The sequence below is a fragment of the Plectropomus leopardus genome, chromosome 4, assembly GCF_026936395.1.
Source record: "Plectropomus leopardus strain MGB_pleo_1.0 chromosome 4, ASM2693639v1, whole genome shotgun sequence".
Taxonomy (NCBI): domain Eukaryota; kingdom Metazoa; phylum Chordata; class Actinopteri; order Perciformes; family Serranidae; genus Plectropomus; species Plectropomus leopardus.
This window is the reverse complement of record NC_142179.1, coordinates 38,286,660-38,305,472: the sequence shown is the minus strand read 5'-3', so window position 1 is coordinate 38,305,472 and position 18,813 is coordinate 38,286,660. Positions and strand designations below refer to the sequence as shown.

Sequence of the window (18,813 nt, the reverse complement as noted above, 5' to 3'; positions counted from 1 at the left end):
ATGTATAGGATTGGGCAGTATCACAGTATTACAGTATACCAGGGTATTAAGAAATCCCAAGGGTATATTTTTCAATACTGTCGTGAATACAGGCGCTCCCCCTTTCTGTTAAACTCATTTTATGTAGTGCACAGCACACACCACCAGAGCTCCGGTCTCTACTAGCAGAGCTGGCAGCAGAGCTGAAAGACACAGAGACGTCTAGTGGTGGAGGGAGAAGCTAAAGGACTGTAAACAGCTGGCGGCCAGCAGGCAAAGAGAGGGCTTGGAGAGTAACAGCATGTTTTTACATCTAACTTTGTGAATTAAGGATTTATTTCCACCAAACTGGAGCTGTTGATTGTTCGAACAGTGGACTTACTAACTAGATTACAAACAAGAGTAACCAAGACAGTTTGGATGAGTTTTATTTTGTTTCTGTCAAGTTGGAATGAACTTCTTCGAAGCCGGTTTGGTGACCTCAAGATTGGGTTGCTACTTTTTGCAGATGATGTGGTCCTGTTGGCTTCCTCAGGCCGTGACCTCCAGCTCTCACTGGATTGGTTCGCAGTCGAGTGTGAAGCAGCTGGGATAAGTATCAGCACCTCCAAATCCGAGGCCATGGTTCTCAGCCGGAAAAGGGTGGAGTGCCCTCTCCAGATCAGGGATTAGATCCTGCCCCAAGTGGAGGAGTTTAAGTACCTCGGGGTCTTGTTCACGAGTGAGAGAAGGATGGAGCGGGAGATCGACAGGCGGATTGGTGCAGCGTCCGCAGTAATGCGGACGCTGCACCGATCTGTCGTGGTGAAGAGGGAGCCGAGCCGAAAGGCAAAGCTCTCAATTTACCGGTCGATCTTCGTTCCTACCCTCACCTATGGTCACGAGCTTTGGGTAGTGACCAAAAGAACAAGATCGTGGGTACAAGCGGCCGAAATGAGCTTCCTCCGTAGGGTGGCTGGGCTCTCCCTCGAGATAGGATGAGAAGCTCGGTCATCTGGGAGGAGCTCGAAGTACAGCCGCTGCTCCTCCGCGTTGAGTAAAGCCAGATGAGGTGGCTCGGGCATGTAATTAGGATGCCTCCTGGACGCCTCCCTGCTGAGGTGTTGAGGGCACGTCCCACCGGTAGAAGGCCCCGGGGAAGACCCAGGTCATGCTGGAGAGACTATGTCTCTCAGCTGGCCTGGGAACGCCTCAGGATTCCCCAGGAAGAGCTGGACGAAGTGGCCGGGGAGAGGGAAGTCTGGGCTTCCCTTGTTAGGCTGCTGCCCCCGTGACCCAACTCCGGCTGAGCGGAAGAAAATGGATGGATGGATGGATGGATGGAGTTGGAATGACGTGTGTTTTATGATAAATTAATGAGACAAGTAAGCCACGTCAGTCTTTTGTGACAGAGAAAGTTGTATTCAAAAGCAATATATATCTCACTACTTATTCAGTCTCTCTTTCAAAGCTAGTGCTGACTTATTGTGGAGCAGCTGTGGCTCAGAGGTAGAGTGGGTCATCCTCTAATCAGACGTTTGGTGGTTCAATCCCTGGCTCCTCCAGTCAACATGTCAAAGTATCCCTGGGCAATATGCCAATATCCCAAATTGCACCTGATGCTGCACCATCGGTGTGTGACTGCATGTGAATGGTTACTGAGTAGCAGGTGGCACCATGTACTGTAGCCTTGGTCACCGGTGTGTGAATGTGTGTGTGAGTGGGTGAATGTGACATGTAGTGTGAAAGCAAAAGATTAGAAACGGACTATACAAGTGCAGTCCATTTACCATTTAATTTAGATCGATGTTTGAACGCTGCTTGTGTGAAGACAGACAATATTTTGTGTTGGGGTGTCATTACATCTTGCCGGTGAAGGGGCTAAAATTAGTACGTTCACGACTATAATACATCCATGGTTGTGATTCCATCAGTGCTGATCAGAGCTGAAGCTGATAAATGCCACAACTGGAGAGTCATTTGACCCAGGTTTTAATTCTGACTTTAACCGTTCCTATTACGATTAAAAAGACAGATGTTAGCAGCTGTTAGTGTTTTTTTGTGCAGTGGAAAATAAGCTTTAGTTGATTTGAAAAGATTTTTTGTAAACGACAGCTTCCAAGGTCTATAATAAACTTTTAAGCTGTTTAAGGACAGAAAAAATGTATAAAGCTCCACATTGGGGTTTGGGGTAAGATGTTTTTTCTTACAAATCACATTTTGTGAATCTTTGGGTTTGAAAAAAAAGACAAATAATTGGTACAGCCTGTAGTTTTTAGCAAGTTTGTGTAGACAGAATGCACATAATGTAGTCCATTGTGTACTTGACTTTGGAACCTTGATGTGGATTAAAATGTTAAGAGCTGCTGAAGTATGGCAGACAGCTAAAGTAACCCCTGAAATCAAGATGAAAGGCTTACTTGAGCAGCTTTACTCATGTGCGAAGGAGCGAGCCAGACGGCACAGTCAGCGGTCAAAGGCCAGATCTGAGATTTGAGATCAGCATATGAGTGTAACCTTTAAGTGGATCATACATGTCATTTCACGCCACACAACCATGTCAAGATGATCTTTCCACTTGTTATCTTCGCAGGGCCAAGTTAGCCTCCCTGTTTGGACTGGACCAGGAGGGCAGTCAGGGGAACGAGTCCTTCCAGTACACAGCACCCAAACAGCCGAGAAAGAGCTCCAATTCAGGTGAGACAGTCAGAACAGAGACAGGAATGACTTCACATGCAGCCATCATGTAGAGGCTGAACTCTCTTCTGTCTGTTTACAGCACCAGCCTCTCAGAAACCAGCTCCACCTCCTGGAGCTCCTGCAGTGTTATTCGCCACAGCGGTTCAAGCGTTCAGATAGTGAGCTCCCAGTTTTTCATATTTTAAAATCAGTTGATTGTAGCATGAAGTGCTGCTTGGAATATTTCAGCTTTTTTCGTGTATTTCGGAAGAGTAAAAGTCTGTGGGCAGCAGCTAATCTCTCCAAGAATATGTTTTTGCAAAACTTTAAAACTGTAACCTAAAAATGATTTTCATAATAAACAGTAAAAATTAAGTCGCGACTTCCCAAATCGTCTTATGCCAAGTCAAGTGAAAATCTTTTCTGCAATTTTTCTCCAATGTGCAGTATTAATGGACAGTATGTGAAGCAGGGAAAGCTTGGAGCAGCTGTACTGGGCAACCACACAGCTAAAGAGGTTGGTGGTTTGCTAATTGGTCACTTGTTTGAGATTATTGGTGTGACTTTTGATTTTTATGAATAATGCCCCTCTTCTTCTCTGCAGTACAAGCTGCTTCTGTACTTGAGCCAACAGAAACAAGTGACCGCTGCCAAGATTCATGTGGGCTTTGTTTTCACGGTGAGTGGAGACCTGAAGGGTGTTGAATCCATGTGGACGGATGATGTGATGCATTAGAGGAATATCACACTTCACAGTGAGGGACTTGGTGGGGGAGTCTTTGAAACTTATTTTTCTGGACATGTTTTGGATAATAACATAAAAGTTACACAAATGGCAAAGCTCAAAACTTGACCCAAGCACAAGGGGTCTCACACGCACGCACACATGCACACACACAGAGAAAGAAATACAAGTAACCAGGAGACGCTCACCTCAACCACCCAACCTCGTTTCAAGGACACAAAAGCACACACACCACTTGGACTTGAGTCAGATTAAAGTTTGAAGAATTTAGACTTGACAAAATCTAAAAAGACTTGTAACTCAACTTGGACTGAAACACCAATAACTTGTGATTTCACTTAGACTTCAGCCTTTTGACCTAAAAGCACTTGATACATTTCCCCAAGTCCAAAGATTAAAAAGTATGTTAAGGTCAGTAATGCTGTATACCACATTGAAGTACTTTAATTACCAGTTTACAACATATACATTATACAACATGACAGGACAGACAAATTCACATTTAATTCTGTTATGCTGCTGGTTAGGAGTGCTAAATGATATGAAAGTGAAATGTCAGCACTATTTTAAGCTCAGTTTCCCCGAGCTGTTTTCACCTGCCAGTGACATTGTTTTAAAGTGTAGCCAGGTTACTTGCTGAAAAAAACCCTTTATAACAAAAATGATATCACCAGAGCAAAAGTAAGCATAACAGGTTACACATAAAACCATGCAACCTAGCTGAAGTTACATTTTTAACTTGGTGTAGTTTGTGTGTGCAGTCTCATGCCTTTTTATGGAGATTGGCGAGATGTTTAACTGTGGTATATAGGCTCAGTTTGCATTGGTTAATGAATACACAGTACAGTTGGACAACTGATATTTGGGGCATATTTTTGAATGCATTTGCACCCCCTTCTCCCAGTCAAATTGCCTTATAGCCATATTCCTCAATTTAGCTGTTCTCCAACACAGTTTTATCATTTAAATGGTTCTCATTATGACAAGTTGTCACCTTTTTATGTAATAACATGAGAAATGATTATCAAGTATTTAGGTGACAATTAAGAGATAAGTGATCACAGTTTTTTTTTTCTTTTTTCAATTTTACAAGAATAGTTTCTTGTTACAACATATTATTACTGTGGCAGTTTTTTGTTATAACATGAACATATCTTGTAAAATGTGAAGAAAAACATCTTGTTATAACAAGAAACTTTTCATGTTATTATGCGATGATGATCTTTTTTTCTGTTCTGGCCTGGCAGCTCTATGCTGCCCTTAATGAAAAGTGGGTGCAATGAGCCAGACAGTCCTTAAGGATTAAGTACAATTTTTGAGTATCTGTACTTTACTTTTTTTTTAAATTGTATTACTTTGACTCCACTACATTTGAAAGACAAATATTGTACTGTTGACTCCACTACATTTCTATGAAAGCTCTCATTACTGGTTGCATTTGTATTTAAGTCAGTGGATAATTTTTTTTTTCTTTTCTGAAATGCAAAAATCCCTAAACTGTTGATTGTCTGTGTGTGGATTGTTTGTTGATGTGGTGCTATACTCTTCATCAGATCAGCCATGGACATACCTCAGGTCCATGTTTTTGAGATAAAGAACAATTTGTTCATTTGTAAATGTTTGCTCTGTTTACCACACACAAACTTCATCACAACTTCAAATTTTCTAAAGCAAATACTCAATTTCTTTCATTCAAGTGAAAGCAACTTCCACTTGTATTGGAGTGATATTTGACTAGGAGTAAATATACTTTGACTCAAGTAAGAGAGTTGTGTACTTTGTCCACCACTGATCACAGTGCAGATAAACAATTAGAAACAAAAAGCACTGTATCAGAGTTCATGACTCCACAGGCTCCACAGCAGTGTATAACTTGTACACTGTGACGTAAATTGCTGCTCAGATCGACAGATTGCTGGTGAAAACGATGCACAATGAGTTGAAGTGTTTCCCGTCCTCTCCCTGAACACGCGTTCTCTGTTTCCTGCAGGTACAGCCAAACAATTATTGCACTTTTTATGATGACCAGAGGCAGAACTGGTCCCTGATGTTCGAATCAGAGAAAGCTTCATCGGACTTCTGTAAAGAGGTGAATGACACCAGATTGTGATGATAGTTTGACTAACAGAGTGAGTAACTCAGCAAACATGCTGTCTGTAATAACAGCAGGTATCTGAGCCCTTGTCAAATTGCATAAGTTAACCTGTTTTCTAGATGAAGCCGTCTTTGCATTTTTGTGCAACAGGTGTGTTTGGTGAAAGCGAACAGCACAGTCTCCTTAGATGCTGTGGTGGTTCAGGATCTGAGTCTGGGTGAAGGTCAGGCGGTGGAGAATGGAGACTCTTTGGAGGTGGTGTACACAGGCTGGCTCCTGCAGAACCATGCCATCGGACAGGTCAGACACCTCCACCATTTCATCATTTTATCTCCAGTGCCTGTGGATTCTTCTGTGTTTGTCGGGTTTTCTCACTCATTGAATCTTAAATGTCATTTCAGATGTTTGACTCCAACCAGAACAAGGACAAGTTGCTACGACTGAAACTTGGAGCTGGAAAAGTGATCAAAGTGAGTCAGAACATACTGCACTAAATAAGGAGCAGAATGCTGCGACAGCAATACAATTGAATTTACACTTATTTACCAAATGTCAATTATGAACACATACCCAAAGCCAAAGAAAACATTAACAAACAACAAATACATAGATGTCAGTCAGAGTATGGTCTAATAACGATTCTCCAACTCAGCCAGAGTTCCTCTGCTGTACTGCACCTCCACGCTGACTCAAACTTTTGTACATGAGCTGAGACCTGATGTGAAATTTGATTGTAGCCTCCGCTCACCTCCACACTGATGAATGAGGAGCTTTGAGTGAAAATGACTGTACACTCAGTTTTCTGTTGTAATTTTCATTTCTTAAATGAGGGCCAATGGCTCTCATGCATTTGCTCATAGCTGATCTAATGTGGAAACACAGTTTTAAAATAAACTAGCTTACCTTTAAACTACCACCCTACACTGTGACTGTGCAGTGTTCCTCTTCGTATTATGTTTTATTACATACATTTATTACATTATTATTACTGTGTATTATTGTCTTCTCTGTATGAGCAGGGCTGGGAGGAAGGAATGCTCGGGATGAAGAAGGCAGGCCGTCGCCTCATTGTCATCCCACCTCACCAAGCTTACGGATCCAAGGGAGTCCCCAACCGTGTCCCGGCTAACAGCACTCTTATTTTTGAAGCAGAGCTTCGACGGGTAACACCCACTGAACACTTTTCAATATCCATCTGCTCTTGTATTTGACCTTTTCTAACATACCTGATTATTCTAGTGTCACATGAATAGTTCAGTTATGTCTGTGTCTAACCTTTAGAAACATGGTTTGACATCAGTTTTCTTCTGCTGCGTTGAGATGCCTCTCATAAGCTCTTTAACCCTTTTAAACTTGAGCAAATTTACCTGATTTCTTTCAAAAACTTTATTGGAAAGAAATGTTCCACAACTTGCAAGAAATTAGCAAGAGGTGACGAAAATGCATTTAAAATTATTATTGTTATATATTCAAAATTATGTATATGAGGATCAATGGTCCTACAACACCTCCAGGAGGCTAGGCAGTGAACTCTGGCGTCCCAAAGCCACTCCCCTAGTGCCAGTCCTCACTGCTCCTATGCAGCCCAAACAGCCCTGCCACTTTCAACAGACTCAGGCTCCGTTTATGTGAGCTCCAGGTAGTGGCAGTACCACCTGGCTATCACAGATACAAGGCTAAGCTAAACTACTACAAAGCTCTCACAGATGCAAGCTAAACTACTATAAAGCTATCACAGTTACAAGTCTAAGCTACACTATAACATGGCTATCACAGAAGCTCTATTTATGCAGACTCCAGGTAGTGACTGTGCTGATGCTACCTTCCCTAGCACATGAATCACAATTGCCAATATACTACAACTCAAATACAAGACTCAAGCTAAGGGAAATAAGGGTGAATTGGATCAACCAACACACTTACTAGAGCCCATTATCACAAAACATAGTTTGCCTCAGAGGCTTTACAGTGTACGACATCCCTCTGCCCTTATACCCTCATATCACCCAAGGAAAAACTCCCGAAAAAGAACCCCTGTAACAGGGAAAAAAAAGGAAGAAACCTCAGGAAGAGCGTTAGAGGATGATGAGGGATCCCTCTTCCAGGATGGAAAGACGTGCAATAGATGTCGTAAATAACAAATCAAATACAATCATGGCAAAAAGGAAAGAGAAAGAGAGAGGGGAGGAGAGGGGGAGGAGAGGGGGAGAGAGGGGGAGAGAGGCACAGCAATAATAGAAACAGATGCATGTCATATTACAATAACGATAGGTGTGAAATTATCAAATGCACTGTATGATGATGTTGAGGGTGATGATAAGAGTCTCATGCACACATTGATAGGCAGGTGTCCAAAGGCAAGATCACAGCATCGGCGCAACCAGGACCAGACCACGATCAGGGCGAGCGAGGGGCACAGAATCAGTACAGCCACAGCACGAGCACAACCAAGGCAGGGTCGCAGCATCAGCACAGATATCACCACGGTCAGGCACAGTCAAGGTTACGGCCAGGATCCAGGGAAACTAGGAAACAAGGGAGCAGGAACGCTCCCGAAAGGCGACAGGATTAGCGTAGTGCAGTTCAACAGACCCAGGCTCCGTAATCGCGAGCCCCAGGTAGTGAGAGTACCACATAGCTATCACAGATGTAAGGCTAAGCTAAACTACTGAGGCTAAGTTAAGCTTGCAAATGGCAATGCAGTAAACAGACATGCATGATTTCCGATGGTGGCATTGAGAGAAGGAAAGGAGCTCAGGGTATCATAGAAAGTCCCCTGGCAGGTTAAACCTATGTCAGCCTAACTATGGGCTGGTCCAGGCAGCCTGAGCCAGCCCTAATTATAAACTTTATCAAAGAGGAAGGTCTTTAGTCTACCCTTAAAAGTTGAAACAGTGTCTGCCTCCCTGACCGAAACTGGAAGATGGTTCCATAAGAGAGGAGCGTGGTAGCTGAAGGCTCTGGTTCCTATCCTACTTTTGGAAACTTTGGGAACCACAAGTAATCCTGCATTTTCAGAGCGCAGTGATCTTGAGGGTTGGTAAGGAACTATGAGCTGTGACAGATAGGATGAAGCCTGATCATTTAGAGCTTTGTAAGTAAGGAGGAGGAGTTCAAATTCAATCCTGGATTTCACAGGGAGCCAGTGCAAAGAAGCTAAAACAGGAGAAATATGATCCCTTTTCTTGGTTCCTGTTAAAACACGAGCAGCAGCGTTCTGCACCAGTTGGAGAGACCTAAGAGATTTGTTGGGGCAACCAAATAATAGGGAGTTACAGTAATCCAGCCTAGAGGTGACAAAAGCATGTACTAATTGTTCAGCATCTGTTTGGGAGAGGATATGTCTAATTTTTGCGATGTTACGCAAGTGAAAGAAAGCCGTCCTTGAAGTTTGTTTTTTATGGGAGGCAAAAGATAAATCTTGATCAAATAAAACTCCGAGGTTCCATACAGAAGTGCTAGAGGCCAAGATAATGCCATCTAGAGAAATTACATTGTTGGAAAAGGAGTTTCTGAGGTGTTTTGGGCCAAGAACAATAACTTCAGTTTTGTCTGAATTCAACATCAGGAAATTACGGCTCATCCAGGCTTTTACATCCTTAAGACAAGTTTGAAGTCTAGATAGCTGATCAGTTTCATCTGGTTTCATAGATAGATATAATTGCTTATCGTCAGCATAAAAATGGAAATTTTTAGAGTGTTTTCTAATCATGTTGCCTAGAGGAAGCATATATAAAGTAAAAAGGATTGGTCCAAGCACCGAACCCTGTGGCACTCCAAAGCAGACCTTAGTATAGTAGACCTAGTAGACCTTAGTCAATGGTGTCAAATGCGGCACTGAGATCTGATTAGGATTAAAACAGAGACCAGATCTGTGTCAGAAGCGATAAATAAATCGTTATTAATTTTTGCAAGTGCCATCTCTGTACTATGATAAACTCTGAAGCCTGACTGAAAGTCCTCGAATAAACTATTATGTTGGAGAAAGTCACAGACTTGATGAGCAACCTCAAGGATTTTAGAAATAAAGGGGAGATTAGATATCGGTCCATAGTTAGCTAAAATCTCAGGATCGAGAGTGGGCTTCTTTCGAAGAGGTTTAATGACAGCTGAGAGAGATAGCTGATCCAGCTACAAACCCCCTACATCCCCCTTCAACTGGGCGGACCCTAGCTTTCCATCCTTTCTGCTCAGCTTCTGCCTGTAAGTCTGTGTACATCAGTTTCTTCCTTTCATAGGCTTCTTCCACTGAAGCTTCCCAAGGGACTGTAAGCTCAATGAAATAAACGATCCGTTGACTCACCGACCACAGCTATCTACCTATGCCAGGCCTCAAATTAGTACAAACTATTTCCTGGGGAACAACAAGCTTTCCTCCTAAATCTACCTGCATTTCCCAATCACAAGCTCCCTCCAGGCAACCACATCCCTGCCTCCTCCCAAACTTACTGCCTCTATGTTTCTCCCCCTCATGTACAAACTGGATATCTAGACTCTCTTTTTTAAAACCTCCTGAATTCACGTGTCGTCTTCTCCCCGCAATACCTGCAGCTAAGCTTCTCAACACCTGATTATGTCGCCACGTATACCGGCCTTGTGATAAACTAATTTTGCAGCTTGACAAAATATGTCTTAACGTTGCTGTACCTGAACACAGTGGGCATGATGGGTCGCCATTTACCCAGAGCTTCAGGTTCTGGGGGGTTGGCAACACATCATATGTAGTCCCGATCAGAAATCTAATGCAGCTGTCCTCCATACTCCACAGGTCCCTTCAGCTAAGCTTCCTCCTCTACGCTTTCCCAATTCAACCACTGACCCTGCTTAGCCTGAGCCACTGCCTTAGCCCCCCTTCCAGTCTCCTCCTGCCTACGTACCTGTTCCACTATCAGTTTTCTTCTATCCTTGGGGCCTACTGTATTCCACACCGGTTTGCCGAGCCCCAAGCCTCCCTGGCCAAACTGAACATTACCTACTATCTCTGCATGCCTAAGAGCAGCCTCTGTGTCCTGAACTGCTACTCTTGGGTTCCATTTTCTCCCCTTGGAAGGATTTGGAACCACACTCCTTACTATTACATCCTTACTCCCGGCTAACAACAACTCTGCCCTGACCTTCATGCACCTAAACTCCTCTGTTGAGCTAGATACTGGCAGCTGAAGTATCCCTTTCCCATACAATGCCACACTACTTAGACACCTTGGAGCGCCTAACAACTTCCTAATATATGAGCTAACCAACCTTTCCATTCTCTCCACAACAGATACTGGGACTTCATAGATTGACAGTGGCCACATTAACTTAGGAAATAACCCAAACTGCAAACACCACAACTTTAACTTTCCTGGGAGCCCTGACTCATCTATTCTATCCAGTCCTTCAGCAACATCTTTTCTAAATTGCACAACTTGCTCAACATCATTCAAATCCACATTGTACCACCTACCTAGGCTATTCATTGACTTTTCCCTAATTGTTGGAATTTCCTCATCATCTAAGATAAATTTTCTATCATTTGACTGTACACTCAGTTTTCTGTTGTTACTTAATGGTTTTTGGGCCCTGTGTTGTCAAGTTGCTCATCGCCCTATCCTCATAATTTCAGAAGACATTAAACCCATTTGTGCAAGTTTTGCAAGGTCAACAACCTGCAACTCTTTACTCACTGTTGCCTATAATGTTGGTGAAGTGAACTAACGTTTTTTGTTTTTTTGTGCTTTAGGTGAAGTTTTCCAAGGACAATGGGTCTATGAGTGCCAGCAGCAGCTCCAGAGACTCTGCTGCCCCCTCCCCTGTTCCTTCCCCAGCCCCCAGTGTGGAGAATCTGGCCCCAGAGCCCCCAGTGCAGATGACTGCCTCCGGTCCAGGCAGACCAGGGTTAGTTATCAGGAGATAGTTAACGGCATTATCCTTAACTCTGTGGACACTCAAGATGACCTGTCTTTTTTTGTTTTTGCAGGGAGCCACCACTTCGTGCAAAGTCAAACTCACTCAGTGAACAGTTAGCAGTAAGCTCCTTGACTGATTTTTCTTACCAGTGCACTACGATATCCATAGCATTCAGTTATTTTGCAGCTGTATTGATAGAAGCTTTCTTTTTTTCCAAATTTCAGAATCCAGATGCCACAAAAGCCAAGCTGATTTCCCGCATGGCAAAGATGGGCCAGCCCATGTTGCCCTTTCTGACAGGAGCAGCCAGCCAGCCTGAATCCAGTGACTCTGAGCTCGAGGTGAGTTGGCTGAATCCTGGGAGGGAAGCGTTTCTGTGGATGTTAAAGTGGGCTAACATTCAGTATTTTTCCTTTTATCAACAAATTCCATAAAAAGGTCAAAGCGAACAATGAATTTATCAGTGAACAAGTATTGTGTGCACATCATGTGTATGTTATTTACATCTACATTTGTCTGAGGGCCAGAAATGGTCTAAGCAGTCTGCCCCACAACTATATATATATATATATATATATATATATATATATATATGCATGTATATATGTGTGTGTGTATATACTTACTATTTAATACATAATATATAGATAGAGTTTTTAAAAACTAATTTTTTGTTTGTCACCCTTTATCCCCAATCAAATCAAACCAGTGTGCTGAGGTTTCAAAGGGTTAAAGTTCTCCTCCACTCCATATCTATGTGTAAAAAAAATATTAGAACAAGAAAGATAAAAGCCAATAGCTCCAATCTGCACAAAAGCTCAAAGATACACTATTTACTGTATGCATACATTTGGTATCAAGTGAATCTTCTCAAAGGGGCACTCCACTGATTTCACAGGTGTACAGGTCATAGCAGTATTAGAGTATAGTAGTATGATACACTATATACAGTTGTATAAAGTGTCCTGTTGCTGTGAGGGAGTTTCATTAAGTCTGAGAAAACTGCTTGTGACATCACTTATCCCCATCAAATTATTATCTGAAATGGGTGTCATGACTGACTTTCTGTCATTATTGTGTTTATCTCCAGGACACCAGTGGCAGCAGAGCGAAGGATCGGCCTGTGGCTCCATCTCCAGTGCAGATCTCCACTGCAGCTCCAGCTTCAGCATATGGTAAGCTTCTTTCACCTGTTCATACTGTATATACATTGCTCCTGCAGCCTAGCATTAACAAAGGTTACATCATTTTCATATGATGCTGTACAGCATGTTTGATAATATTTGTTAATTCCCTGAATTTAATCTTTTTTTTCCTGCAGTACATCCTCATCCTCACACTGCTCCACCTTCTGCCTTACTGCCTGTGATGACCAGCGTTGCCCCACAGCCTGGGCTGTCAGGCAGCAGCAATGCCTTTCAGGTGAGGTTTTAACATATTTTCTGCTGACTTAACATCAGAATGTACATCACAGAAAAAACAGCATTTCTTTATATCAGTGCATTGTTTTGTTTCATAGCCTTACTCCTACACACAGACCTCTGTGGCTCCATCTCAGCTGCAGCCTGTTGGCCAGGTCTTCCCTACACACACTGTCCCATACATGGGTAAGATGTTGGTGTCAGTCATTAAAGCCACGGTAATTCTAGGTGCTAAATGATAGGCAGCTGGACTTGCTTAAATTTTTTGAAGACGTTTCACCTCTCATGTAAGAAACTTCTTCAGTTCTGACTGGTGCGGAGTCGTAGGCTTTAAACCACGTGTGGGTATGAACCCTAAGGCCTCATTCCAACTGCACAAAAACCTTTTATTTTAATCCACATTTCAGTCCACATGAAGGTTCCAAAGTCAAGTACACAATGCACTACATTATGCACATTCTGTCTGTACAAACTTGCTGAAAAACTGCAGAGCTGTATCAATTATTTGTCTTTTTTAAAAAACCCAAAGATTCACAAAATCTGATTTGTCAGAAAAAAAAACATTTTGCCACCAAACCAGTTTTATCTGGAGCTCCTAAAAAATAGCTTAAAAGTTCATTAGACCATGGAGGCAGTTGTTTACAAGGAATCTATTCAACTCAACTAAAGCCTCTTTTTACACTGCACAAAAACCTGCCAACATTTGGCTTTTTTATGCAATGTGTAAGTGTACAGTCGGCTTTAACACTCGGGTCAAATGACTAAAAAGGTACAGGTATTTATCACCTCAGGCACTGATGGCATTGATGGAAACAAAACCCTGCGGGTGAACACACTATTTCAGCTCCTTAACCAGCAAGATGCAGTGACCGGCCATCTACTACTAAGCAGCACTAAAACATTTATCCATATTAGTCTGCACTGAGTTTGAGAGACTGAATAAGTCAGAGATGTATAAAGATAAGTAAACACCGTAAAGTTTTCATAGGCCTCAATCTCTGCAGCTCTTTACTATTTACCTATTCTCCGGCCTGTTTGTGACGTCACACAGACTCACCCAGACAACCTCCACACACACACACACACACACACACACACACACACACACACACACACACACACACACTCACACACTCACACAGGAAGGCACACTCATCTTCTGCAGAGATATGTACACAGCTCTGCTCTGCTGGCAATGGGAAATGTGTCTATATCATATTTTTAGTGGGTTTATCTGTGTTTGAAAAACCTGTGTGCACATGCTAATTTTGGCAGAAAAGGGGTAATACAGAGTCATTGGGGTCAAATGTTAGCTGAGTTTCAGAAGTGTTAGAATCACATGAGTCGTTTGAAGCCCACATTTTCACACCATTCAGTTACAACTAAAAAGGCCTCTTGGATGAGAAGTAAAACGTCTTAAAGAAATTCAAGCAAGCCCAGTTGCCTCAGATTTAGTGCCTTAATTTAAATGTATACCTTAAACTCCTGATACTTGTACCTTGAACTTTAGGGTCCATTTTTTCATTCCATGATGCAGTTCTTCTGTTTTGTGTTTGATCTAAATGGGTTAACTCTTTGATCATGTTGTTTTGGCTAGGTTCCAGTGATGTGACTTCCTTCTTGATGACTGAAGCCCGACAACACAACACGGAGATCCGCTTATCTGTCGGAAAAGTAGCAGATAAAGTGGATCAGCTGGCCTCCAAGGTATATACTCTATATACAAGAATATCTTCATTAAGAGACTGTAACAGAAATGAGACACGTGTGGCTCATGTCTTTTCTGACTTCAACAGATAGATGACCTTCAAAGGCAGGGAAGTCTCTCCATGGCTGTTCCCAGTATGTCAATGGAAACCTCCATGATCATACACAACATCCAAAGAATTGTCCAGGTACACCTGCTTGCTTCAGTGCTGTGTGGGTTTGGAGGCTCTAATGCTGTTTTTTTTTCTCAGCTGTTGATTCTCTTATGTCATCTTTCAGTTTGTTGGAACTTGTCATCAGAAATCAAACCAAGGTCTGAATACTCTTGTTTTATTTTCAGGAAAATGAATGTTTAAAAAAGGAAGTGTTTGAGAAGAGCTCTCGCATTGAGGAGCAAAACCGAAAGATCGGGGAGCTAATCAACCAGAATCAGAGGTGAGTGACTTATGTTTAGTGTTGGAGTTGCTACTCAAAAAAGGTAATTTATTACACATAACTCGTTACTTTTGAAAAGCGTAATTCATTACTGTACTTAATTACTCTCTGTTGAATGTAATTCGTAGCACTATCCGTTACTTAATTTGGATCAAATTCCAAAAATCTTTTTATTTAATCCACTGGATTGTCTTAGTGGTGTGATCCTGCTGCAGTGTGAAATGGAAATTAACAGATTTTTAAGAAATTATAATAATAATTAAGTGGTAAGAATGATGAGAACAATAAAAATGTCATTATTTTAACCACAATTGAATTGTACACATTACTGTTTCTAAAATGATTGAAAAGAAGGGGGATGTGTTACACATGTCTGAAAAGACTGGACATGTTATAGTTGTCAAAATCACCTCCTCACTGTCACACTTTGATCTCATCTGGTTTGACAAACAGACTGCAGACCAAAGTGACTCATGTAACTCTAAGTATCAGGAGAGATTTCAGTCTAAATGTATGTTTGTGTTGTGGCTGTCTAGGTACATGGAGCAGAGTCACCTGCTGCTGGAGCAAAGGAACAACTCCCTCAAGTCAACCAGTGAACAGAACCAGGCCAGACTACTGCAGGCTGAGCAGGACAAGGTGAGAGTTTCTCTTTACTGTTGAGACTGTAGATTGTGCCTTCACACTGTAACTAGCAATGCTAACGGATTACAGCGTCTACACTGCACAGTTTGTCCACCAGAGAGTACTGACATGCTTTTTTTAACTATAAAATGTCCTGCTTAGTACATATCTTGGTCTTTAATAAACACATTTAAAAGGATCTTTCTCAAAAAAATGGTTTCATATTTCTGGGAAAAATATTAATGTTATTATTATTGGTCAGTATAATAGATTTCCTTAATTTTGAATATTAGTTGTTATCAACCTTAAAATCCCAAGCAGGTCACTGAACGGGGCTTAGACGCAAGAAGTACCGAAAGACTGAATACATATGAATTGTTGTTAAAGAGGAAAATTTAGATTATTTTTGGATCCACACTAAACATTTAAAACAACAAAGTCACACAATAAGCTGGCAATGATAAAATGACTGTCAGCGTCACTGTCACTTTTACCAGCACACACTAGCTTGCTCTATCTTTGTCACTCGCTAGCTCTCTGTCTTGGTACTTAAACAATCTGGCACCGATATGAGGAACAAAAATCTGTATTATGATTCATTCTGGCAGGTATCGGTCATATAGGAACTGGTGCCAACATGGAGCTGGGTTTTAGTACCTATAGTGGACAGCCCTTTTTCTTAATGTTCATTCTTGGCATTACAGTGCTTCTTCACATGCATCTAGAGTGACCACTTGTTATCAGATCTTACTTCCATACTGTAATTGTAAATAAACTTGTACATATTTTTCATTTGCGAAGAACAAATGTGTGGCTATTTTTCAAGGGTGGGAGGTTTATTGTACTATAAGCACACTCAGAGCTGTTAATATTTAAGTAATGTCTGTGTGAGTTTGTGGGAACCGTTCAATAGCTGCTGCTGTGTTAGCTCATGCTAACCAGGCAGAATTAACCATTGTCCATCAGAGGAGAGCAGCTCTGGTGATGGTCCTTCAGCGCTGCGTCTAACCTGTATAACGGCAAAAACACAAACAGTTTTGAGTCAGATAAGCAAGAATGTCAAATGAATAGGCGGTCCATCAATGTGGCCTAGGACACATCAGTGAACACACTACTGAAACAGTGTGGCTGCATGCGGTCCAAACCACCTCTGAATGTGGTCTGAGAGCTCAGATCTCAAGAAGCATTTGGTGCGTTCACACCTGTACCTAGAGCTGTCCAGTCAAGATCTGATCACCCTGGATGCATATTAATACTGGGTGTAAATAGGGCCATACTGTCACACTTCTTGCTGGAGAATCCACATTAATTATTTACATAAAAAACACAAGATTGTGCCAGCACCTTGATGATGTCAGATTTCATTTAATATTCTGAAGTTTTTATACAATATTCTCAAGTTTCAATAGAAGGAGTTTTTCTCTCGATTGCTGCAAATAGAAAAAAACTCTCACCCTCACAGGGTGAGCGCTATGTTCAGAATTCTTAAAAGCAACTCAATAATCAGCAAATGAGTGAATGTCCACACAGAATTTAGAATTATAAGTTCAAACCTTTTAGTGAATCTTTTCAAGCAAGCGGTAAGCAGTTGCAGAGCTCTGGATCAGAAATGCCTCTCCCTAGCCGACAACATCAGTGAGTCAGCCTGCATTCTGACAACCTGTCCAGTCTTTTATACTATTACAATAACAAAAAATGTGAATGTAGGTAGAGTCATCTTCTGGTTGGCTCCCCTCGTTATCTGGCCCCCCTTCCAGCATGGTATCATCTTTGGATTGGCCAACCCTTTTCCCTGCTGGGTGTCCTGTTGAACAACATTATAGATACCACACACCCACGCCCTTTTGACCCACATCCATTCCGCACATCTCCTCTTCATATCTCCAAGTATCAAGTTCTTCTCACGTCATGCTTTCACTCACACCACTGGCACCAAAGGTTTAGATTATCATACAGAACGTTAAACTGTCATCCAGAACATTGAGTTATTGCGATACTATATCTTGTCTTCTTGTATAAGGAATAAATCATGACCATATAAGGAATAAACAGATATATAAGGAATGAACATGAACATGAACATTGCATCATATACTTACATACTCCAACCCATTCCACATATTCCAATTGTCATTCCGTGTATTCAAACTTTATTTCTTTATAATCAAGTTTCATTCCACCTACTCTTGTTATTCCATATATTCAAACTGTCACTCCACATATTCAACTGTTGTAATCCAGGTTCATTCCATATATTTAAACTTTCATTTCATGTATTCAAGTTTGATTCCATATATATTTAAACTTATATTTCTTATATTCAAGTTCTATTCTGCATATTCAAGGTTCACTCCATGTATTCAAAGGTCCATTCAATACATTCAAACTTTCATTCCAATATTCAAAGTTGATTCAGTATATTCAGACTTTCATTCTATATATAGTCAAATTTCCTTCCTTTTCTTTCTAAATTAACCTTTAAAAACCCATTGTATTATCAGAATAACGCATGGTCACAAGTTTGTTTTAGTGTTATTTAGTTTTCTTGGGACAATGAGAAATTTACTTTGCAAACTAACTGAACACCAATGTTCTGTGCTGCTGAAAACTGGCACACTTGGAATAGTAACTTAGGAGTGCATTCATTATTATCATCTAATCTATGCAATGTGAATTTCACATGAAGATTTTCTCTTTAGTAATACACTTAAAATGTACTGCTGCCAGTGGAGATTGGGTTAATATTTATTGAATCATTTCCTGTCTGTTTTCTGTTACAAGTCTAATGCTTATGATAAGTGCTTCACTCTTTGCCAGCTGCTCTCTGCTTGGTTATTTGCGCTGCAGTGCTGCTCTGAGAAAAATATAGCATTTACTGCTCTCTCTTCTCAGCATGCACTGCATCAGGACCTGGGCTGCGGCCAGGTGAGCCTGTTTTCTCTGTGTACCACCACTAGACAAGGGTCAGATAGTGTCTGCAAAATAAGATAATGCATGAATTTGCAATAGCTGTGACCACGTACACGCATGCATCCATGTGTTCATGCACTCACACACACAACCTCACAAACACCTGTGTCTCTCATACAATGATGCCTCTCCATGACCACCAGTTCATTTCTATGAAAGGCAACGTGGCAAAATGTTTGTCTGTGTGTGTGTGTGTGTGTGTGTATGCGTGTGTGTGTGTGTGTGTGTTTCTGTTAGGTTTGGTTATTGTCCATGAATCTGTTTAGAAGCTATGTGTCTCCCCTCCTATT

At 41.5% G+C, this 18,813-nt stretch overlaps 1 protein-coding gene across 5 annotated transcripts in view; it reads left to right on the top strand.

Moving 5' to 3' along the window:
- Positions 1–18,813, top strand: part of fkbp15b (FKBP prolyl isomerase family member 15b) — a 37,760-nt gene that overhangs the window by 3,985 nt on the left and 14,962 nt on the right. For 2 of the 5 annotated variants that reach the window (XM_088077233.1, XM_088077235.1), the window contains exons 2-20: positions 2,552–2,655; positions 2,738–2,816; positions 3,085–3,154; positions 3,242–3,316; positions 5,373–5,471; positions 5,628–5,777; positions 5,879–5,947; positions 6,497–6,640; positions 11,200–11,354; positions 11,437–11,485; positions 11,591–11,707; positions 12,457–12,541; positions 12,688–12,788; positions 12,886–12,973; positions 14,385–14,494; positions 14,584–14,682; positions 14,835–14,929; positions 15,466–15,568; positions 18,446–18,478. In XM_088077233.1, coding sequence (XP_087933359.1) covers positions 2,552–2,655; positions 2,738–2,816; positions 3,085–3,154; positions 3,242–3,316; positions 5,373–5,471; positions 5,628–5,777; positions 5,879–5,947; positions 6,497–6,640; positions 11,200–11,354; positions 11,437–11,485; positions 11,591–11,707; positions 12,457–12,541; positions 12,688–12,788; positions 12,886–12,973; positions 14,385–14,494; positions 14,584–14,682; positions 14,835–14,929; positions 15,466–15,568; positions 18,446–18,478 — 1,825 coding nt within the window. The remainder of the gene's footprint in view (positions 1–2,551; positions 2,656–2,737; positions 2,817–3,084; positions 3,155–3,241; positions 3,317–5,372; positions 5,472–5,627; positions 5,778–5,878; positions 5,948–6,496; positions 6,641–11,199; positions 11,355–11,436; positions 11,486–11,590; positions 11,708–12,456; positions 12,542–12,687; positions 12,789–12,885; positions 12,974–14,384; positions 14,495–14,583; positions 14,683–14,834; positions 14,930–15,465; positions 15,569–18,445; positions 18,479–18,813) is intronic. The other 3 variants (XM_088077237.1, XM_088077236.1, XM_088077234.1) reach the window with 2 other exon arrangements.